The 24,809-nt window shown below is 34.9% G+C and overlaps 1 protein-coding gene across 1 annotated transcript in view; it reads left to right on the forward strand.

Annotated features, from left to right (window-relative positions):
- C2H8orf34 (chromosome 2 C8orf34 homolog) overlaps positions 1 to 24,809 on the forward strand; it is a gene marked incomplete at its 3' end in the record, with an annotated part of 188,417 nt that overhangs the window by 41,278 nt on the left and 122,330 nt on the right. Inside the window, exons 4-6 of the mRNA XM_035317217.1 lie at positions 5,097 to 5,225; positions 18,000 to 18,028; positions 24,575 to 24,744. Coding sequence (XP_035173108.1) covers positions 5,097 to 5,225; positions 18,000 to 18,028; positions 24,575 to 24,744 — 328 coding nt within the window. The remainder of the gene's footprint in view (positions 1 to 5,096; positions 5,226 to 17,999; positions 18,029 to 24,574; positions 24,745 to 24,809) is intronic.

Here is a 24,809-nt window from a genome sequence, read left to right on the forward strand (position 1 = left end):
GGGGTCTGCTGAGAGCTAAAGATTTATTCCCAGATTTGTGTAAAATAAACAACCCCCCCCCCCAAACTCTCACCACATTTCCTACAAGCACACTCCTGATAACCTAAAAAGCCCCCCAAAGCTGCCAAAACAAAACCAAAATTTAATGGAATCCATCAGTTGTAAGAGGTTCTGTTGCAGAACTTTGTCTAAGGACTGTCTTGTTCAAATGATCCTGAACTTTAAAGTTTATTCAGGGCTAAGAACCCTCAGTTCATAGGAATCTTTGAAAACACCAGGAGAATTGATTTATTTAATTAGTAAATATGTTTACCTTCAGCAAAGCGGATGTTGACTGCAGTGTGCATGTTATTCCTGCACAGATCTCTCTTTCTTATGCATTCAATTTTTTTAATGCAAAGATTCCTCCAGTTTCTCCTTCTGACTGTTATGATCTCAGTTGCACCTGAAACAAACAAACAGGAAAGGCTGGTGTCTTAGGGATTTGAGTATATGTTTGTAAAAGCATGTTTAAGCTTCTACTGTTGTATGGCGAGGGAAGAGTCCTGAGGCTAGGGCTCATAGTGTGTGTGTGTTTAATTAAATGTTCGGATGATGACATTCTTTTTTGAAGAATAATAAATATTAAACTTTTAAGTAATTTGTGAAACAGAGTTGCTTCCCATCAAGCTACTCTTAGGTAAATTAGGTTGATCTCTTTACCACTTTCATATTGAATCAGATCACAGATCATTCCTTCACTCTGCTTCAGTTCACCATTCTTTTTCGAGGTTTCCATATCCCATTTACAGTGTTGTATGTTTCTAATTGCCTGTGGTCTGTCTAGTACTGTAGGCCATCATTCACTTAGCCTTTTAATATCCAGTTACTGTGTAAACCAGTTTTATCTGAATGTTTTTACAAGATTTAAATACCTGGGTAATTTTACGATCAATAATAACACCTATATTTTTGTTCTTGGGATGTAAGGTAGCCATACAATGTATTAGTGAAATGTAGCACCTAGTCTAAGGACTTTTCTCCTACAATGAGCAGGTATGTGCTTGAGTAAGTGGTCTCTTGCCATATGATAGGAATGAATTTTCCATGAACCTACTGCTGGAGGATTTAATGAGTAATTGGTCTGATTCTGTCTGCAAATTAGGTTTTGAAAAGACAAGTATATGCAGATGAAAACAATACTGATCTTGTACTACTATCCATTAGAAAGTAATGGTCAGGTGATTTGTGACAGAATTCATAGCAAATCTGACATGATTTTGAGGAATGAGTGAGTATAAAAAGAACAAAGAGGAAGGTTGGAATTTAATGAATGGATTTTACTAAATGTGAAGAGAGATACAGATGATAATGATATATGATGGATTTCATACAGAAGATGATCATGTATGGCGCGTGTGCAGAGAAGGACTGCGAAGCTTCTGAATGGCCTGGAACACAAGTCTTATGAGGAGCGGCTGAGGGAACTGTTTTTTTTTTAGTCTGGAGAAGAGAAGGCTCAGAGGAGACATTATTGCTCTCTACAGCTACCTGAAAGGAAGTTGTGGGGAGATGGGGATCGGCGTCTTCACATATAACTAGCAATAGGACAAGAGGGAATGGCCTGAAGTTGTACCAGGGGAGGTTCAGGTTGCAAGTTAGGAGACATTTCTACTCAGAAAGAGCAGTCAGGCATTGGAATGGTTGCCCAGGGAGGTGGTGGCATCACTGTCCCTGGGGAGGATGTTTAAGGAAAGGTTAGACGTGGTACTTAGGGACATGGTTTAGTGGGTGATATTGGTGGTTGGGGGACAGTTGGACCATCTGATCTTGGAGGTCTTTTCCAACCTTAATGATTCTATGATTTCAAAAGATATCAAGGAAGGGTCGTATAGCGTTTATACAGTTCTGCATACTTCACATAAAGCCATTTACTTTAAATTACCAGAATTTAGTATCCATTCATTACTTGGATGACTAGGTAAGTAAAAAGAACTATGTCTTCTAGAAGTAGTAAAAGTTTCAGTCGGATCTAATTCTGCATTTCTTCCCCCTCAGTTTTGGTTCAACAGAGTAAGTGTTGAAACAGAAGTGTTCCATGACAGCATATCTGTTTTGATACATTTTCACCGAAATACAAAATGGTTCACTGAAACACAGACTGTACTGACCAACAAGCAGAGCAAATTTCTACTAGGCTTTCTACTAGGCTTTTGAATACTTTCCCACCATCCATCCCAGTGAGATGCAGGACAGTTCAAGCTTCTGGTGTTTGTGGAACATTTCCCTGTAAGTAGGGACCCGACCATCATCTCTTGGGCAAGTTACCCTACTTTCCAAGGATAAAGTAATGAAACTCTCATGTTCCTCATGCATGTTGGTTCATATATGAAACAATTGCTAATCCTAGAAGCTCCACAGCTGTTGAGTGTAACTGCTTGTTTCATTCAGCATCTGTCATGGGTCCCATGACAAATTTTATTTTGAAATTATATGGTTTCTCAAAAAAAATTATCCTTTGGTATTTCAAAAAATGTCATTTTTTTTCAAATTTTATGAATTTTTGATATTTATGATATTTATATTTGATATTTATGATAACATATTCCAACTTGTTAAAATTTTCTGCAGCTTGGAAGCTCTAAGCTTTGGCTATATTCGTACATGGTTTTACTGTATGAAATTATTTTCTGCTTTTATTTTGGTGGTGCTGTGAAGCTTCTGTACTATGGTGAGTTCAGTGAAGTGTTGTACACAGAAAGAAAATTCTGTCAAACTGGTAGTAAGTAGGTTAGTAAGTGATGGTATAGAATATATTGTTTGTACAATGAAGGGAGAAGGTGAGATTGCTGAAAAAGTAGGTAATAAAAACACATGATCTCAGTATGAAACTAAAGTGAATAAAATTAGAATAAATCTAGATTTTCTTTGCTAGTTTATTAAATATTTGTATATAGAGTTAGAAGTTTGAAAAGTTTAGAAAAATACTAAAAGGAACATTTTGTTTTCTGTAAATAAGAAAAAGCATGAGAAATACTGAAATTGTGCTGTTTAGTTGAAATTAGTTATGAATGGAGAGAAGTTTTGGTCATACAGAAAATTTCATAACTTCTAATGAATGTTGTGCTTCCTAAAACAAGGAATTACCTAAAATAAGGTAAATCATCGGCTTTTGAAAGTAATAACAAAAATTCTAAAGCTGTCCGTCTGAGTAGAGGCCAGTCACCACCCAAATATGTTAAGGTCTCTTTTTGTTCACTAGATACCACCACTGTTTGTTATTGCCAGTCCTCAGAAAGAAATACATGGCATCTTTTTTGAAGACAAAGCAGAAACAGGCTTACATTTTCACTCCAATTTCCCTTCTCCTTTCTGAGGCTTCCTGTGTCTCTTTCATCTCTTTTTCGTGTATGTACTTTTTAAAACCTCCTTTGTCTTCTGTTTTTGAGAATGTCTGTAATTGCAGTCTAATATATTCACATTCCTAATTCTTACTAAGGTTCCTAAGTAGGTGTTATAGAATAAACGCTGGGTTATCAGACTCTGTATAGATGTCCAGTTTATTGATAATTTGGTGTATGTCTACAGTAAAGGAAATCACATTTTTCTATTTTCTGTTCTATTCTATTCTATTCTATTCTTTGTGACAGAAAGACTTAAACATAATATTGTCCTATTTGCTTATCTGGCTATTGAATGAACTTCATCTTTCTGTTTTGGGGTTGATCCACAGTGGAACAGATTCCGTATTTGCACATAGGGCAGTCAGGAATAAGGCAGACTTCAATAGCAGCACTTATTTAACATATTTTGCAATAGCTACCAGAACTCAAAGTCTGAGAGTAATTTCCCCATGTCATCATAAAAGTACTTTGAAATTACAAATGATCATAAGATTCCACTTTTTGTTGTTGTTATTGTTGTTGTTGCAGTATTACAGTAGTCTGCAAGTTTCTTCTTAGTGTTTAATGAAAATGAAGTTTGTAGGCATAGATTGGTTGACAGCTATCAAAATTGAAAATGAAAATTTCAAAGCTGAACAGAAGATATTGGGCATATCTTTGTAGGTTTTGTTTTTGAAGGTATTTTTAGATGAGTAGTGATCAACCACAGATAAATGCAGCTTTTTTTTTTTTTTTTTTTTCTTCCCTGTTGGGAATGTAGACAAAACATCATAATCTTCATGGCAGCCTGTGCATTTCTCAGTGTGGTAATGCTGTGCTTGAAGACAACTCAACAATTTCATTTGGTTGAGAAGGCAGTAGTTCCAGACTTAGCATTATTTTATGTTTTAATTTCTTAAAATTGTTAAAATGCTCACACTGGTCAGTGCAACTCCGAGTACTGTGAGTCCGAAACACCTCATGGAAATCTTCTTTTTCTCAGCTATTGTAGGTGAGGTTAGCTCAGCAGTTGAGAAACTTATTTTAAAATTGAGTCAAAGATTTTGGCAATAGGTAACATGTAGAAGACTGAGCTCAGGACTGCACTTCCCAAAGACTGTGTTTATTTACTGTCAGAATAAAGACCATACAGCTTGAGTAATAGCAATATGTTTTGATGTTTTGTTTCACTGTTTTTATGGACTGTGCTAGCCACATTTTATGATTTTATTTATTTTTATTTTTATTTTCATGTTGGTTAGAAAGCTTTATGTAAAATGTTTTTTTTTTCTTTTTGAAAAAAAAAAAAAGACTAGTAAAGCCAAAAAAAGTACTGTTCATTTTTGTAATTTTTCCTTATTGACCTCTAAGACATATATTTTTATTCTGATGTGGTTGAAGCACCTTCATATACTACATGTAAAGTCATTTTTATGTTACTGCATTACTTTTATTATTTTTAATTGTTAGCATTAATTATTCCTGTTTGCTGATTAATTCAGCCATAATAATCATCCTGAGTATGCATTTGTTCATGTTTTCATTTTTATTTCACATTGACCAAAGAAAATATTTCCAGCTGTTAAAATAGGATAATTAAGCAATTTCCACTCAAGATTCTTGAGCTTGTAAACACATTGTGCAGCTTTTTTTTTTTTTTTTTTTTTTTTTTTTCTGCTGTAGGAGTATGAACTACCAAATCTAAACTTCATGTATATATCTGTGTATATTTAGTGCCAAGGTCAATAGAGCATCCTAAATGGGATTGGAGGACAAAACCGGAGAACCATGATTTTGATGAGCTAAATCATATTCTTCAAGAGAGCAAAAAACTTGGAAAAGCCCTTGAGAATCTGTCTCGCAGTAAGTTGATTGATTTTAGTTTTTTAATGTAACCATGCAGCCTGAATTGTAATCTGGAAGTATATATCAAGAAGGTGGTCTTCCATTCAATTAAGAGTAAGTTCATTGACATCTGCAGTTAGATTCTGGTTGAGGAGGTTCACAGAATGTCTGAGGCAATTTAGCAGCTTGCATGCTGACTGAAACTACTTCCCCTGCACCTCCTTTTTTTCTTGCACTGGTTTTCTGCCAGCTTAGTGAGATGAATTAGCTCATAAAGAAATCAAACACAAGAACCTGGTGTAAGGAAAATGGCGGTAACATGCAGCAGTGAGACTGCTCTTTTGGGTGTTAACAGGTAGGTTTGTCAAACCTTAACCTCATTGATGGAGATCAGACTTGCTACTGAAAAGCAATTAGGTATTTTATATCCTTGATCCCAATTAATTTCTTACAGTTTTCAAAAGCAATTCAGATAATTTAAAGCATGTTAAATAAATACTCTGAAATTTGGTAACCAGTTATAAAAAGAATTTCAAGGTTTATCCCTTAAGAGACATAGTGAAACAGGAGCAGTGTTTAAGTGAAACAGGAGCAGTGTTTAAAAATAGTGTTCTCACGTAAGGAATAGCTCTGAGATATGTTGTTAGTCTGAAGTATGTTGATGAGAGCAAACACTACTAACAACTATCAAAGTGTGAAAAGTACTCAGCCATGGAACATGAAAACTGAGTATGATGTGGTCTATGAGCCAGGATATGGGAGACATTTGAATGACAAATATTTAATTTCTCCTCTCATTAAATATTATTCCCGGCACTTCTTGATTCAATGAAGAAATTTCAGATGGTGACATCAGAAAAAAAGCTGAATGAAGAATGGAAGATCTATTTTGTTAAGTATTTTGAGATTTGATGTTTTTCTGAGTCAGGTCAAAAACCCAAAACTAGTTTGCCCAAATTCCCTCTCTCCCAAATGTTTTAGGTTGATCACATGAATTATACTCTGAAAAATTTTTGTGTTACTTATAGTAGTATAGTACAGGTCTCATTTCAAATATATTTCTCATAAACTGGTCTATCTGCCTTTTCTCCTCTAAGGAGCTGAAACAACTCCTGACTGGATCTCTGGTTTGCAGCCCCAGCATTGCCTGACAGTATTACTGTGACATGTGTGAGTTTGTCATTGTCAAGCCTTTCTCCTTGTAACCAGGCTTAACACAGATTCAGAAGCAACTTTTTTCTTTTCCTTTTTTTTTTTTTTTCTTTTTTTTTCTTTTTTTTTCAGTTTCAGAGAGAGTTAGTTATTCATTGTCTGGAAATACAAAGCAAACAGAGGTGAGAGTTCAGTAATAAAGACCTAAATCCGCTCTTCAGTCCTACATCTTTTCTGTCCTTGTGAATATTATGTAGGTTCCACTGAGCTCCCACATTCTTATACTTAAAATACAGTTTGCAGCATTCTGTGCCTCTTCTTGACAAAGAGTTTTCTAATGGGAGTGCAAAACCATTGCAGCTCTTCTGAGTCCTATGCTTGGACTGAACATGAAAATACCTGGTAAATGTAGTTGGAGTCAGGTTTCTGTAGATTTATGTCGCAAATGATACATTCTTTGCTATTTCTTGCTAATACTTGATGTTTTCTGGTGATTTGTCAAGATAATACAGAATTTTACTCCTATCCTCCAGTCTTTTAATTCACTTGCAACGTGATGTAACGTTCACTTTCATGAATGTGCTTTCTATTTCTTCATCCAGATCATTAATGGAAATATTGTCAGACCTCTTCATGATTCCATTTCAGATCTGACAACCAGCCCTTGAAAGCTACTCAGTAAGTGCATTTTTCCCACCAGATGTTTATCTACCTAGCAGTGATTTCACCTAGAATGTATTTCTCTAATTTGACTATCACCTAGGACAGTAGACAAAGTCTTATAATACCTTAAGAATTTTACATCTACTTCTTCCTCTTATCCACCAAGCAAGTTTTCAAGTTGAGAAAGCAATTAGACTGATACGATATTATTTGTTCTTGGTAACTTCACGTCAGCTGGTTCTTATCACCTTTCCTATCCATTAGATATCTATAAACAATTTATTTAACAATTTTGTCAAATATTTTTGCTGCTGTCAGATTTAAGGCGGCTGGATAGTAATTCCCCATGTCTTCTATTTTCTTTTCTAAAGAAGGATGGGGTATTTACCCTTTTCTATCCTCCATTCATGATAGACAGTTGCTAATGGTTCCAAGGTTTCTTCAACTAGTTTGTTAGGTGCTTTAGAGTGAATTTCACAAGATTCTGCCAACTTGAGTGTATCTAAATGATCAGAATATCTTTCAGCTTTCTCTCATCTGGCTTGTAATTTTCCCATCTTCAAATCACTAGCATTAAGCATCTGGCCACAATTAATCTTTTTTCCTTTTTTTTTTTTTTTTTTTTTTTTTTTTTGGAAAGACTGAAGCAGTGAAGCTATTGAACATTGAGATTTCCTTGTATCATACATTGTTTATTTCCCTTCTCTATGATGTAGCAGTTCTGTATTTTACTTTATCCTCCTCTCCTAGTGTGTTTATAGTATCTTATCTTGTTCCTTTTTGTTCTTTGATAGTTGTTACTCATTTTCACTTTAGCCTTTTTGGTTGTATCATTTAAACATTTTGTCAGGTTAATTCTAAACTGTGTGTCCCTGTTTCCAGTCTTTGTACTCCTTTTCAGATAATTTCAGGAAATAAATCTGTTCTCTGCTGTGATTTTTTCCATATTAGGATGATATAAAATAAAAATAAAATAAAAATTCAAACTGAAATATATGAAAAGTTTGGAAAAAGGAAGAGGTATAATTTTGAAAATAAATCTAATCTTATTATTATCTTATTATCTTATATCCAGAGGGAATAGAGTTTGCACATAGCAAATATTGTGGAGGGATTCAACAAAGGGACATGTCCAGGGCTTTGAAAGTCAGACATGAAAAACTCATTCTATGCTAGATCCAATGATTTCTTATGGTGAATTTTACAAAAACAACGACAACGTCCCACAGCTATCTTCGCCTGTGTTACTACTTGCTTTTGGCATATAAGTCATTGCTTTTGATTCTGCAGGCATGTCAAATCTATAAGTCCAGTGCTACATTCGATACTAATAATGTTTCCAAGCAGTATGTGACAGGCAGTGGGCTCAACAAATGGATCCCAACATACTATCCATGGCTCTTTACAGCACATTTCATTTTTCAGTATTTTAACAGGGAAGAATGCCATATAATGTTGGGCATTTGAAATTAAATGATTTTTCCATTAAGTCCTGAAATTCATTTCCATTTTCAAAGATAAAGATATGCTTTGGATCTTGTACTGAGTTTCTAGGACTCCACAGACTTCATTGCCTGCTGTGCGGATGACACAGCCTTTGTTAATTAAACTCTAGTTTCTATTGCTTCATCTACTGCTAGATCTCAGCTTTGAAAGAAACCCGTGCACCTCACACAAAATTAAAACTGTCTGAAAGCTTTGGAGGGTGAGACTCAGACAGTCAGATGTCTCATCTCTCCTATGTTCAATATGTTTGTATTTGCAATCATCTTCCCAAGTACCATCAAGACAATATGTAAGCAATTCTGTACTCCGGTTGATCCAAGAAAATAAGAGACTTCACACTAAATGCTAAAGATATCTTGAGTATTGAGAGACCTGAGAAGAATAGTGCCATAATAACGGTCTAAGTGTATTGGAGCTTGGTGAGTCAAATATACCATTTTCTAGAGGTCAACCCATGTCAAGAACGTGGGTTTCATTTGCTTCTCCAATCACCTATGTGTCATTGAAGTGTATTTTGAACTATCAAGTCAATTATTTTGGAGACGCTTTAGTTTATGAAACGACAGGAATATGCTGCATTTTCCTTATACGTTTCATTTATTTTGATTAAGAGGCCACTCTTTTTTATTGCCATACTTCTTCCTTTGCTGATACTAAATAAGAAGTGTCATGCTGTTTCACATGTATGCTCTTCTATTTCCAATTCTGGCCTGTTTTCTTTTTAAAAAGAGTTAAAATCTCCTGCATAGCTGAGGATCTTTCTCATAAATAGACCTGTCTTAATCCCCAGTCTAAGGTTGGAAAGATGCATAAGAAAAGATGGAAAATGGTGAATTATGAATGTTATGAGTGGGGGGAAATAAGGACTAAATCAGCAAGAGTTTACTTCAAAGTAGGCATGAAGTCCAAGTGCTTTGTGAGCATCTTTGCGTCTTTTATATAAACAACCAAGGACTTGAGTGCATATTGGACATTTCCATTTACATACACATGGTAACAGCATTTCATGGCATTTAATGTATTCTACTGTGAGATGGGTATGTTCTCATAATTACACATAGACTTTTAACAGAGTTAACCAATGGTTTGTTAGTAATGTTTGGATTCTTGTTGAATCCAGGTGTATACCACAAATTAGGAGGGAAGAAACAAACTTACGCTTTGAATTCAATTGGTGTTCTAAGGTCAGAAGAAAGGTAGTAAATTAACATTAACCAAAACTATTTGGGAATCCATCCAACTCAGTCTGAGGGAACCCCAGCAAAAATGGTATCTAGCTATAGCCAAAAGACAAAAAATTATATTCTGTATTTCTTAGTTTGGAAGGGGAGTAATCAACAATGAATTAGTACATTAGAAAGCCCCCAACAATCTAGTGGGAAATATTGTTGCAAGAGGACCATAAAGAATTGTAGAATCACTGAATGGCTGAGGTTGGAAGGGACCTCTGGAGGTCATCTGGTCCAACCCCCTGCTCAAGCAGGCCTGCCTAGAGCTAGCTTACCAGGACCACATCTAGATGCCTTCTGAGTATCTCTAAGAATGAAAGAGCTCTGAATCCCTCCAGGGCATCTCAGACTGTTACTTATAATGTAAGAGAATCAGCTGCTGTTTATATATAGCCTAAGAAAGACAAGTGCGATCTTATGGGGAGGAAGATAAGCAACAAGAGGAAAACGCTCATAATAACGGTACAATTAGTTCAAAAAAAAAAAAAAGATCTGAATATGTTAGCAAACTACTAAAATATGTTCTGTTTATGGATGAACCTGTGAGTACGTGGGATGTGAGAAGATGGATATACACCATGAACTATTTCAGTGTGTTTAGCAGTCTCTGAAACACATTAGGATGGGTTTTCACTAGTAAGATTCTACACTATAGGAAGTTATTAATGATTTACAGACTGCTTATGGAAGATGTACTTTAATGGAATGCCACTAACAGTTATCAGAGACCTCTACAATTTCCCATTGAAACTAGATATTTCTGATGATGATACAACTATGAATGCAGCTTGCATGGCATCTTACTAGACTTTTATCAGTCACATCTTACAGGTGGCATTGTTTTAAGACTTAATACTTTATTTATTTATTTATTTATCAGTCATGCATAGCTGTTGGTCTGAAATACACTTTAATCTATAAAATGACTTACACAGTCAGTTGAGAATCTAGCCATAAATATGTTCTCTTAATTGAACCACAAAGCTAGTCATCAGTATTCTGTAGAGGCTTTTTTCTTTCTTCTGTTCAGTCTGAACTTTAAAATCATGTTATCCTTGTGTGAGATCAATGTTTGTGATTTATTTTGAGATCGACATTTTTAGATAAGCTCAATCAAACCTTTAAGAAAGATAATTTTATCTCAGTACTGCAGCTGTTATCCAATACTTCTTTTGCTTATAAAATCCGTTTGCTTTTAGTGTGATATATGAGTAATAATACAAAATAATGATATTTTCTGAGATTGAAACAGGAAGAATGTGAACATAATTATTTCTATTCAATTATAAAGTAGGGCTTATATGGCATGGAGATCACCGTGACTTCAGTTATAAGTATCTTTCTACCTACAGATGTTAAATTTTTAATTACCTTTGTTGAGGTATTTGCCATTCTGATCCAATGTACTCTAAGCTTCAGGAATAGAGTCTCTTCCTGCGCTATAGTGCCTTTTCTGGAACACTACTTGGTTTGGTAAAAAATCCCCTAATGCAATTGTGGAACTGGGACTTGTGTGGCTGCCATTTCAGATGTGTTACTTTCTAATCCTTAGATAAAGGTGGTTGGCATTCATGGGCTAGTAGGAAGGTGGGCTCTATCCTTGGCTACTGGCTGTTTTGGGCTACCCACTTTAACTAACCTACTGCAGTATACACCTTTCTCTGATTATTCTCTTCTGATGTGACCTCAGTTTAGAAAAGTGTCTGGGACATAATATTTTATACTTTCTTTGTATTTCGTTTGTTTGCCTGATTCATTACTCTCTAAACCTAATCCTGAAATTTGTGTTCTCCATTGGAGCCATTCAGAAATTTGTATATAATAATGCTGCATGCCTGAAGCACAAATTCTTTTTCTGGGGATTTAATTATTATTAATTTTTTAAGTTGCCATTGGGAAGAGAGTTTAAATTCATCCTTCCTAGATGATGACTGTACTAATTTATAGTGTGCTGCTTTGCTAGTATTTGGTGCCTTTTAGGTGACCCTGTTTTCCTTTTTCATGTGTGGCTAGATGTTGAAAGGCATATTGTCCTAACTCAATATGGATACACCTGGAGAAATTTTATGCATAGTTGCTTAATAATATAGTGATATATGGTATAACTGGCAACAAAATATCACGGAATTATTACTGGAGGAAATAGGGCTCATTTTGAAAGCTGTAAAACGACTCATTGTATGTAAATAATATAAGAATGTCAATTATGTCAGTCAATGGCAAATCTATATCTATTATAATGTTCCGACATAGAACTGTCTGAGCTGGTTTGGTTCCTGTGTACATTTTGCAAATCATGGGGAAATGTTTTGTTTGCTGCAACCAGAGCAACCGTTTCCTGTCCATTGTAATCTAAGGATGCTGTGAAATAGGAAATCTCAGTTTACCTTGTGTTCACTACTTGATGCAAACAGGCACAGGAGCTAGTAATTAGTAATTTGCTATCCTGCCAATAGCAGTATGGGAACTGTCTGGTGCGTGAAGTTTTGCTGTGGGAAACGAAAGTACAGCTGAGATGACCTGACCCACCAGCAAGGGAACATATGTTTCTCCTGATTTGCTTTGAATGGGAGTTAACTGCTGGTCAGTTCATATATGATGATACATATTCCCGTGTTCATGCTCAAAGCTGCAGTATTAATAATGGTAGAATAATAATGGAGTTTGTTACAGAACCTGTAATGCACTAAGACTTTGACAGTCCAGCCATCCACAAGTTCCCTGGTCTAGAGCAATCATAAGAACGAGTTTTCTAAAGTTAGTCAGGATTGCCTTAGGAGGTCTTAGTTCCAAACTCTGTATGTCAAAACCAGAATGCTTTGTTTGCTATGTAGGAAAACTGGCTGTTGGGAGCTCTGTGGCCATCTTCTGGATGTTTAGGAAAATGCATAAACTATTTGTAACTCCCATTGTGCAGAATGATGGTATTCTAACATAAATTAAAGTAGTAACATTTTATTTTCTTTTGACTAGGAATGCATTATGCATTTGGAAAATACACGTCTTTAAAAAAAAAAAAAAAAACAAAACAAACAAAAAAAAAACAACCTCAGATTATTTTTATTGTGTTATTTCTTCCTGTAGTTATTTAAGGAGCACAAATAAAAGTAAAAATGGTAGATGTCTTTGAAGTTTCACAACTTTTTTTCTCATTGGAATAACTGTTCTATAGTTTCAGGTATGTATAGAATATGAAGATATTGCAAGATTTTGAGATAGTATAAAGCTTCTCAGAAATAATATAGCAGGCAGGTAATTTAAGACTTGCCATTTCAAAAAGACCAGAACTCATACTGCTGTTTTGAAAATGATATTTATATTATTGAACTTTGAGCATCAAAGTCTTAAAATCACTTTCCAAAGAGGAATAATACCACAGAGTGGAGAGAGATTGGAGAGGTACTTCATTAGTTGTATTTGTTACAGGGGAGCAGCAGCAAATGAAACTGTTCTGCTAAGAACTGCATATGAAAGAGCTAGGCATTTTTAAGGTTCATAGACTTATTAACAATGTGTTTTGTGTTTTCTTTTGTTTTCTTTTGTTTTCGAAAGAAAGTTAATTCCTAATGAACTAGAAATTAAGCAGGATGTCCCAGGCAGAAGGTCTTTATTGTGGAAGATACTCTTTATAAACTGAATATATATATATTTCATTATAACATGGTGCAAATACATATTGGGAGGTGGCGTTTTCATCAAAGAAAGTGCTTTAATGTTCACTTTCATTTCTCCATTCTTACTGTTCTGCTGTTTCAAAATTGCCATAGGGGTAGAAGATTGGGAACAGAAATCTAAGGTACTTGTGAAAGAGCAAAGAATAGTTTTGTATGTGTATGGTCAATTTAATAAACCATGTTTGTTTTTGTTGCTGTTTTTTGGTTTTATTAGTTTTTTGTTTGTTTGTTTTTTTAAAGACATGATAATCAACCAGTCTAATATTTTAGGTACAAAAACGAACCAAACAAAAAAAAACATATAAGCTGCAAGGTTAATACAATGCGATATGCTTTGGGGGAATCTGCTTAATGCGGGTGTGATAATACTAATTAAAATAGAACGTTGCATTGTTATATTGCATTGGCTTGTAGATGTGTTTCCGTTAATCGTATTATGCCAGAGCTTTCTTGCAATCAGAAGGTACTTTGTTCTTCCAATTCTTTTCAAAAACTATGCTATTGACAAGATGAAAGTGTTACAATTGAGACTGGCTGTGCCAGCATGAACAGCCCCACTCCAGATTTGGTACTCATCGGAGATGGCAATAGTTGTGGCTGTGGAGCATTTCTGAAGGACTTCAGACCAATTACTTTGTTGTTCCAGCACCCTCATAGCATAGAGTCATTACATTCAAAAGTAGAAACAAGTGCCCTGAATCTGTCTGTATAATTCACCGGACAGCCAAGTGGGCTATGTCCTTGTGAAGCCTGATCAAAATTCAACACCCTTAATTAATTACCAAAGGGAGAAATTTTACAGACATAAAATTGGCAGACAGATAGCTAACTAATTCCCACTGTAAACCTTGCCTGTGAACCTAAGCTGATGGTGGCAAACAAAGCTCTCACCCCTTTAATCAGAGCACTGCACTTTTTCTTTGCAAAAAGTAAGAATGGTGGGACTATTGTGTAGTTGTCAATCATAGTATGATATAAAACTATTGCAAACGTTGTCTGTGAGAAACAGCTGCTCTGAGAGAAAGGGTAAAGTACACTCCTTTATTTCTGAAGGATTTGCCTTTGACATCATAAGACTTTCCCCAACAAAGGAAGAAGAACTTTTTTCAACAATCCCCTTCTTATCCACTGCTCAGTCGGTGGCTTGAGGCAGAGCAATGATGAAGCAGCCCCAAAACTTCTATTCTCTACATTCAGCATCATGCAGAGTCAGGCTTTAAATGCTTTAAACTGAAGGAAGTCAGAAATAATTGTTCCTAGTAACTTATATTCTAACAACGCTATTGGATTCAAGCTTGAACAAACTTGGTTTGCCAGTTTCTCTGGTATTAGAGTTTTTTGGTGATTTGGATTAAGTTGTGATGAGAAATGGCCTCTTCTCATGGAACACACTGACCCTTTGTCTCCAGCATACTGTGATATTTACAATAACATTTTCCTATTTAGAATATATAAAAAAGCATTTTTCCTCTTTTCAATTGCATGAAAGCTACATAGAAACAATGGAAATAACTATACAAGGTACAGAGAGCATAACCATTTATTTGTTGTCAGATATACAAAATAAAGTGGAAAGAGTTTTGTTTGCAAAAATCTGATCTCAAGATATTAGTAATTATGGGAATCAAAGATAGCAACCATTGTTACCATTGTTTTGTAGGAATTAATGTTTTTTGAAGTTGTCACTGTACTGCTTGAAAAGATTGTAATTGATAATAATCTATATGACTACCAAAAAGCTACAGAATCACAGAGTCATCTCAAGGGTGTGCTAAGAGTTATGAGAATAATAGAAATCCTAAATACTGTTGTATGGTAATTATGAATATCAATTTCTCTAGTTGCTTTCTCAAGGATTCTAGATTAAACTGTTTCCCTTTTTAATGTTGTGGTAGTATATACAATGAGATTAATTCTGTGTTTCATCCTCAGGTTATATTCTTTTTTTTTTTTACAGTCATTACAGGTTTTTACTTGAAGAACCACAGTGTGAAAACTGGAGCCTGTATTATTCCACATGCACCCAAAAAATCACCTCACTCTTACAATTTTCTGTCTGCTGCACACAGGATGAGTGCTTCTCCTCAATTTCAGCAATGACATTTTGTTAGTTTGGCAACTACAAAAGAAAATTTGTAAGAGTGGGCATACACTTATGCAGTAAAATCTTGGGGAAAAATGAGCAGCATTTATAAACTCACCTCTTATGGCTTAATTTATCACCGTCTCCGCTAATTTAGTTGTTTTACCAGTAATTACTACAGTTTTGTTAATATTAATGGGGCTTAAACCATAACAAAGATCTTTAGGACTGGCAGCATGGTAAATCCTACCTCCAGAAAAAGCCCCATGCCAAGATTACTGCAACAAGCTCTTTATGAAATTTCTTCCTTAGAATCCTTTTTCTTTTCTCTTGATTCCACATCAAAGAGAGAGAGAAAAAGGTTTTTCTGGTTTGGTTCTGTGATTGCAAAGATAAGTTTTCTAAACTTTTAAAATCTTATTGTCGTAAGATGTCCTCAGATACTGCTATACATCTACACATTTATCTGAGAAATATATTTAGTTTTGCTATCAAGCTACTGCTTGCTATTTAGAAGAGAGGAAACTTGAGGCATTCTGGTAAGTTGAATTACTGAGCTTACTCTCCTCTAAATTCAGAGTAAATTATGGGGAAATGGTGGGACTTTTGCAGAAAAGCAGTGTAATAAAAGCACTCCTTCAAACTCTGGATGTTTCCCACTTTATATGTTTACATGTAGCAGTCAGAGAATCTAATAGCTATTTTTGGTTGGGGCATATAGTCGTGCATGCAGTTTTTTTCCAATTTGTCATTCAGTACTTCCAGTAATGATCTTTGATTAGCAAGATAGGCAGTAGAATAGTGAAAGCATTTGTAATTTTTTTTTTTGGAATGGAGTCTTGCAAATGACATGGTTACCATTTGTAGTTTCCTTTGCCATACATGAAAATAAATATACATAATCAGTAAGTCAGCCCAGGGAAAAATTGCTCCTGTTTATTCATAGTTTAAATTCTAGCAGCTGTTCTATGTTCCATAATGAACCTGCTTCTTTTCTGGGTTTACTCCCAGGTTTCAAAGACCAATTCACAGAGCATCGTCTGTGAAAGCACATGAAAAGGAGACCAACCTCTAATTTGAGGAAATAAATCAAAACAAAATGAACTGTCTTAAAATTATAGGAACTTGCTGAGGAGTTTGTATGTTTGGAGAAAGCATTGTGGTTGTAAAATGAATTGACTGTGGTTGGGCAAAATAAGCCAAATGCGATGGGAAACTTGTTGATGGAAATCAAGTTTTCAGGGCTGATATAAAGAGAATTTTGAATTACATTTTTTTTGCTACCTCCAAGGAAATAGTTATCTGCTCTTTAGTAAGTGCCCATACAGCTTTGGGGTTTGAAAAAAATAGATTTCATAACACATTAAAGTTCTCTTGAATGGTTCAGGTTGGTGTAACCTGCTGATTATACTGTATGGACATTAGTGTAGTGTCTAGCCTAAGTAAAAAACTTGAGTTCTTAAAACATACAAATAGCTGTGAGGGATGGATTCTTTAGAAAGAATAATTCTGTTCAGCTGAAACCACATATTTTGCAATATCACCAGTTGTATTCCTTAAAAGATGTCTTGATTACTCGATATGAATTAGAAAACAACTTTCAAGTACATATTCTTTTTAAGCGTGGGTACTTACTTCTTTATGTTGACCACCTGGAGATGCTTTTCTTTGGTTTTTGAATGGAAGTTCTATGCTGCTAATCTTTCTTATTAAACCTCACGGGAACCTGGGAAATGCTTTGCTTTCAATAAATCAGAATTTTCAATATGATAGTATTAAATGTGTGATCAGTTGATCTCACCATGTGATGTGACTGAGACATGTAGATATGTCATAAATTCTGAGACCAGCTGTGCATATCTAATGTGCTACAGGACAGTCATAGTTAAAAGAGTTTTGTGACATGATGAAAGCAAACACAGGAAAGGCTCAGGCAGAAAGGCAAGAGTCATAAAGGCAATACTTAAGTTGTTGTTTAGAGGATTTAGAAAAACTGTTTTGCATTGGATTGTGAAATTTTATGAGATTTTACTCTCTTTAAGTTCCTTTGGTTTTCATAGAAACATATTTATGTTGAACCATGGAAGAAGAGAGAAGGGTCATGCCCCTTTGCCGCTGTAATTGTATCATAATACTATGCATTCTGCTCAGGCTGAGATTTGCATGATAATGTGCCCATATTTAAATACTAAATTGATGTTTTAATTTTAGAAAGCAGGTAGAAGTATACTTAAGCTTTACCAGCACTTCTACTGTATCCATTTCCATAGTTTTTTGATAATTCATTTTGATAACATTGCAGCTGAAGAAAGTTAAGAGCATATTGTTTCTAGGCGATTTCACTAAAGCAGCAAAATATAATACATTGTGTGGTAGAGAGGAATATGGAAACTTTTCAGAGTAAACTTCTTTATTTACTGCAGTGAAATACATTTCTAGAAAGGATGTTTCTAATTTTTTACTTTTTTAATTATTTTTTTTTCAGGCATTGCTATTTCTGATGAACTTGATAAGGTAAGATTTACTGTATGCCTGATGAACAGGCAGCTGATTGTGATAAGTTTAGGCAATGAGAACTACATATGCCTGTCCTGGTACACACTCTTCAGTTCTTTTGGGTTCAGAGGAAGTTTGGGTATGGAAAGCTATATGGGTAAGTACTGCATATGTTGATGCATTAAGAGCTTGATCCAGGATGGGCTGTCAGTTATGGGAAGAAAAATCTCACTGAGATTTAAGAGACTCTTAATGAGGCCATGAAAATGCTTTTGATCTTAATGCCATTTTTGCTTAATATCTGATGTGTTACTTTAATTATGTTCTTTTGGAAATGTTAAGTTTTGAGTATCTTTAATTCACGAAGTCATATCATTGGTGGCTTTCTCGTTGTCAGATATGATTTGAGAAAATATTTAGGAACATTTTCTGATCTGATCAGGAATTCACAGGCCATAAAGAGCAGTCTTCAGTTTCTTGCTGAATGCTCCATACAATAATCTCTTCTGTTTAGACTATTTTGATATGCTACATAGTGTGCCTGAATTTAATTTTAACTGTAATGAACTCTATGCTGAAAGAGCAATCCAAATAATTTATCAATTATCCAAAGGAAACAGAACACTTTTTCCTTTCCTATTCTCACCACTGGACAGCAGTACATGAACAGTGCCGAGAATAATAGGTTGTGTTCTTGGTGTCAGAAACCATTACTGTCAGGGAGATAAGATCAAAAAACATATAAAGCATAGGAATATTTCCTGATATAAGATACAATTTTTATATTGTCTTCTTCTTCTCTTGGTAAGATGAGAGTACAATCCTATTTGGCACAAATGCATATAAAATACCTCCACTTGATTCTGTGGGAAGGGCCAGTGAGACAACATTGATCACTGTTACCATGCAGTCATGTACATGTGAAGCTGCCATTTCAAAACCATGGCTTTTTTTTTTTCTTTTATCACTTTGGCCTTTATCTTACCCTATCTCATTGCTCACATTAAAAATATAAATGGAATCTAAGTTGTCCTTCCTACCATTACCTAAACTGTGCTCAGAAGTGGTGAAAAAAACATCTAGCAAAGCCTTTCCATTACAACCCTTTTATTTAAGAGTACTAACAGAGAAGTCGTATTAATTTAGCTTTGTTGAAAGAAATATGAAAAGCTGCTTTGAGAGAGTGGGGTATGGGGCAGGACATCTTGGACTAGAGCCTGCTACTTCTCCACTTATAAAGAGAAATTTATGTTGGGTTTGTTTTTTTTCCGATATGATAGATTATTTCTCAAAAAAGTGTGGAGGTTGAGGTGGGGAACATAATTGGTAGATTTCTTCAGGATGTACTCTGAGCGAAGAGTTAATTTTCCTTTCATCACCATATAATTTACTGTTTATAATTTAAAATTGGAAATATTTTTTTGTATAAAACTTGATATAATGTTGCATGCAGTGAATGGTATACACTGCCTGACCTTTACAACAACTTTACAATATTGCATCTGCTTTAACATCTGTTTCTGATGAGGACAGGTAATGTGAATGCTCTTGAAATCAAAAATTACTTGGAAAATAAAAAAAATCAAATACAAAACTCTTAACATACTTCCTTTGTGCAGCCCTGTTCAACTGGCTTACAGGATAGATGTACTGAAAATACATACTTTCTGTCTCCATGGGCTTAAGTGAACTTCAGTACTCTTGTTTTGCCCCTTAAGGATTTTTAATGGACATAAAGGCTACACCTGTATGAAGAAATTAAACATGGCAAGGACCATTCTGTGAAAGGAAGCAGCCCAGGTTCATGTTGTTAAGCCCTCTGTCCTACAACAGGGCAGCTACATACAGCCTGCCCCCTAGGACATACTAATTCCCAAAAGTTTCTTTTGACCTGTTTGTAAGAGTGTTATTTGGCTTGGGCCAGAAACAACCAAGGACTGCCTGATAATGGTTTCACAGTATTTAGTTTGATTTCAACTGAGCATGTTCCTATGCAATGTTTATATTTTGGGTATAAATGTAAGCAAGTTCATTGTAATTTACTTCCCAGAAATACATGCTGATCCTACAGCTTCCTTATCTGGGCTGCAGCAGCAAGGAATCTTTTTTAAAAACGACATTCATATCTGGGTTTTGGATTAATCATTTAACTTTTCAGGTGCATGTGGTAGGTTCCAAACTTGGTATTGGATTCTTTTATACTGTTTGTTGGCATTAGTTAGACATCATGAGAGGCATAAAATTAAACATCATAATAAATTATTTTATATGCTTTTCCTTACTTTATTTTTCTGGCAGTTGCGAGCATCCTTGCCAACTGGGATAGAGCCCATAATCCTGTTCTTTAATCTGTGGTTTAGATTATGAACCAAGAGAAAACAGAGAAAGTGTATGTTTATCTTTGTTAACATTTCATCATATATTTTTGTAAAAAAATAATTTCATTCTGGCTGCAGTAACCTTTAGCCACTTTTGTCAGGTGAGTACTTGATCAATATCTCTGGATGATGTAACTCCTCCTCCAAGTAATTCAGTTAATTTGTTTGTTGCTTAGTTACCCAAGCATTTGAATTTGGAAAACTAGTTTGCTCTGAATTGCAATCACTGTTCTGGAAGGACATTTCATTTAAATAGACTCTTGTCAAATACCTGCTATTATTACCTTTGTGCCAGTACTCAGGGTTTTAGACCAAGATAAAGGTAGAGAAAGCATGGACAGACTTAGTCAGTCTTTCAGTTACATCAGAAGCTTTCAGTTTGACAGAGTCTAATAAAATTGCACAAAAAATCCCTAAGACTACTGCATTTAAACTAGATTTATTGTATAGATTTCCTCCTTCTTCATTTCATTTATTTCAGATTTGCAGTTTGGTTTCATTTCTCTTGATGATTCAGCCCACTTCTCAATCTAGGCTGGGGAAGCTGTAAAATCAGCAACTGACACTGCAAGTACAGTGTGTAAGGATAGAAAATGAGAAGGGATGTCTTGTGACTCATAGATTTTAAGGCTAAAGTGCAGAGTTAATATGATACAAATTTCTGAATCAACTCACCTTCTTTGCTGCTGAACAGAAACAATGCATGAAAAGGTGCATTTTTAAAGATCCTCATAAATGTCAAGAATTTTCTGTAAACATAAAGAAATTGAGCTAGAATTTTACCCTTTCTGTGAAATTCTAACTTGGTTAAAAATTCTGGAGAAAAACATTGAGTTCACTCTGAGTTTCAGGGTTTCCTCTAAGTCTGTAAGGACTCTAGAAGACCCTACTTGTCTGTACATCGCATAGTAAATTGTAGTATATGTTGCATTGTAACATGTCTGCATTGTAAGATACATTGAGGTAAAATATAGCCAGGATGCTACAGTGCATATTTCATGCAGTATTTTTCAAATTTGTATACTTGTTCCCATTTCAGCAATATTTCTGAGACAGACAATGGAAAATAAGGACTCACACCCTTTACTTCTTGCCAGTCAGAGACTGATTAAAATAATGACATTATAAAACTATTTAAAAGGGTATAAGGGAAGGTTTATTCATCTTCTGGCTTTTAATTCTCTAAAACCTTTGCAAATGTTTTCCAAGAGTTATTCCTTTATTTTTTTATTATTTTTTTCTGTGTTGTGTCTAGGGTATGCTTTCTCCTAATGAGTAGTATTAATACAAATAGTACAGCTTATGTTTAACAGCTATTCTACATCATAAAAAAAAAAAAAAGCCTGCTCACACCAAAGTTTTCCTCACTGTGGAGGTTTTCTCAAAATCCATATAGGCAATTAGGAATACAGAGCTTATAAATTTATGCTTAAGCAAATAGGTATACAGATACTGATATGCTCCCTCATAGGGGCTGCATATTGCAACCACGTCTAAAGTCAATGTGAGGTGAGACTTAGCTGTTCCCCTTATCCTCATAAAGTTTCCACATAAAGTAAGCTTGAGACTGTCAAGTTGGTAGCCACTGATAGGGATGCTAGGTGGATGACACTGGACAGAACCATAAAACAATGGTGCACACCAATGTCTCTATCGATCTCTTTATTTATGGGGGAATAAAAATTAGAAATCGGTTAAGATTCTAAGGTTTATTAAAGAAAAAAAAAGAATAAAAACTTGACTGGGAACAGAATGCTTCATCTAAATTGATTAAAGCTTTTGAAATAAGGTGCCAAATAAATGCCTTAGTGTTCTCAATAGAGCTGTCTCTGATTTCCCATTTTCTGTTTTCACTGTGGTCGCTTATGTAGTTGAAAGGAGGAAAATAAATTAGGTCACTGAAACTGTGGTGCACTAATTAACAAGATTCAAAAATGGAAGCAAGGTAATAAAGTGAGGCAAAGCATGACTATGTAATGTAAATTACATTTCTGTTAAGCAGAGTATGAAAGTACTACTTTAATCCATGAAATGTCTAGAGAAGAAATCAGCATAACAAGGACAGACACCACATTCACGGTTTACTTATTCATATGCTAGTGGTGCAGTGTACAGAGTCTGGAAAAAGTTGCAGTACTGAAAAAAAGCAGATTTTTAGCTGCTCTTCCTTTCTTGCTTAGGTAACTGAGAACTTTTGACGAGATTGATACTGCCAGTTGTTGCAGAGTTAAACTAGCAGTGACCTTTTTTTTTTGATTCGTTATTAGAAATTATCCAAGGGAGAACGGGAAGAGAGAAAATGGTTAGAGTAACAGAAAGAAACTTCAGAAGGGACCAAATACTTCTTACTTAAAGAAACTAGTGTAGACACCTTGTGTAATGAAGGCATTGTGTGCAGTGAAGTAATTTTTCCTAGCTCATAGGCATATGGTGGTAGTCACACCTGTTACAGGTTATATTTGTCAAGTGACCCGAGGCCACCATCTACATTATCCGGCTATGACACAGCACCAGACAGATACATAAAATATATAATAAGAACATTAAAAATATATATTTAATAAGAACATAAAAAAAAAGACATCAGTGTTTAGATGTCCGAAAACCTCTGAAGTCATGGTGTTTTTCTCAGATTTCTGTATTGGCTGTGTTTAATTTTCAGAGGTCATACCTTGCAGAAAATAGGCATAGTGTGAAAAATAAATTCAGTCAATTAATGGAAAACTCTGGACAGATTAGTATAGAGAGTGGAGTGTGCACTCCACACACACAATGCAAATTGCAGAAAACAAAATAACAGTAGTGAGTGAGTCAAATCCAGGGGCTATTTTGTATTTGGCTCTGTCAGATGGAAGCTTTTGGAATTTGGCTGAGCAAAATTACAACATCTAGCCAGAATGGGATAGGTACATTTGTGTGAAAGCAGTCTGCACGGTTTTTTGGTTTACTTTGTATAATTTCAGTAAAGACCTCTACTTCAGATAGGGCTTTTACCATATCTGTATCAATTAATAGGAGACTTTAAAAGGGTTGTTTTCAGGAAGATAGGAAAATATGGTTGCTAAGCTAACTAATCACTGTACTGTAGTTTTTCTAGATGCTTCTTGTTTGGGAAGTGTTGTTTTATGGCAGGAATATTTACTGAGATAATGATCTAAGTAACACACCAAAGGATTTGTTTTCCTATTTCTTTCTGTCTTTAGAAGATAGGAATAGTCTATATCTCTCCTAATTAGGAATACTGTATTTGAAATGTCTTTGCTATACTACAAGAGTTTATTAAAGCAAAATTAGTATTTAATTAATATTTCTGCTCCATTATTTCATTATGTCTATTTTTTTGTATCTATTCTCTATGCTTTCTTTTTTTTTCTTAGTTTGATTGCACTGTTGTACTTGACCCTTTCTCAACAACCTTTCTCATAACACTGAAAAAAGAAATACTCACCACTTCACAACAGTTTTCGCATACAATTTTTAGGGAAAATTTGTTTTCCTTATTCTATATTAGTAATATAAATTCAAAGCAAATCACCACTATTGTTTTGAGTATTTCAGTTGCATTTTGCTTGCTTCTAGTAATCCTCTTCCGCTATCTTCTTCCAGTAAGTGGTTAAAAATATGAGTACTAGTTTCAGAAATGCGTTTTATTAAAATGTTAATACCATTTTCAGAATTGAAGGATACATTATGTAAATCCCAGCAGGGTTATTTTTAAAATGCCAAATGCAGATGTATTTATCAGTTTTGCATTTATACATCATGCAAATAAGAGAGATGCTATTAATCTACAACAGTCTTTTGGTTGGGATGTTCATTATGCAAGTGACCTCATCTGTTGCTTAGCATAACTGACACCATTTGGGTTCTAAGAGTTGTGCATTTATTAAAAATATGTAATTTTTCAATATGAATTGACAAATACCATATTTCTCCAGTTAATATTGAAAAGCAAGGAGAGGTTTGAGGCACCAGGATGGGCAATTTTTTCTTGGAAATTATTTAACATAAATCTTTTCATTAGTCTATGATTCTTTCTGGATGTTACTTTGTCCTCTGACATTTTAATATATTGCTATATTTATTTATTTATTTAATGAATAGTATTATTTTCTGTATTCTTTTCCTCTTTACACGTCCAGCTGAAAACAAGTAGTACAGTTTATTTTTTTTTTTTTCTCTTCAGGACACAACAGGTTTTAATACCCCCCTTCTCAGACCTCGTGTGATTGGAGAATGGATTGGTCGTGAAGAGAATGATGCAGATCCACTAGCTGCTGAGATGCTGCAGCCACCAATACCAAGAAGTAAAAATGAGCAGTGGGACAGTGAGGATAGCAGCAGTCCTGGTGGAAGGTGGGAAGCCCACCCCTTTCCTCTTCTTCCTTTTTCCACCTTTTATTGCTGAGTGTGACATCATA

Source organism: Oxyura jamaicensis, chromosome 2, assembly GCF_011077185.1.
Source record: "Oxyura jamaicensis isolate SHBP4307 breed ruddy duck chromosome 2, BPBGC_Ojam_1.0, whole genome shotgun sequence".
Classification (NCBI taxonomy): domain Eukaryota; kingdom Metazoa; phylum Chordata; class Aves; order Anseriformes; family Anatidae; genus Oxyura; species Oxyura jamaicensis.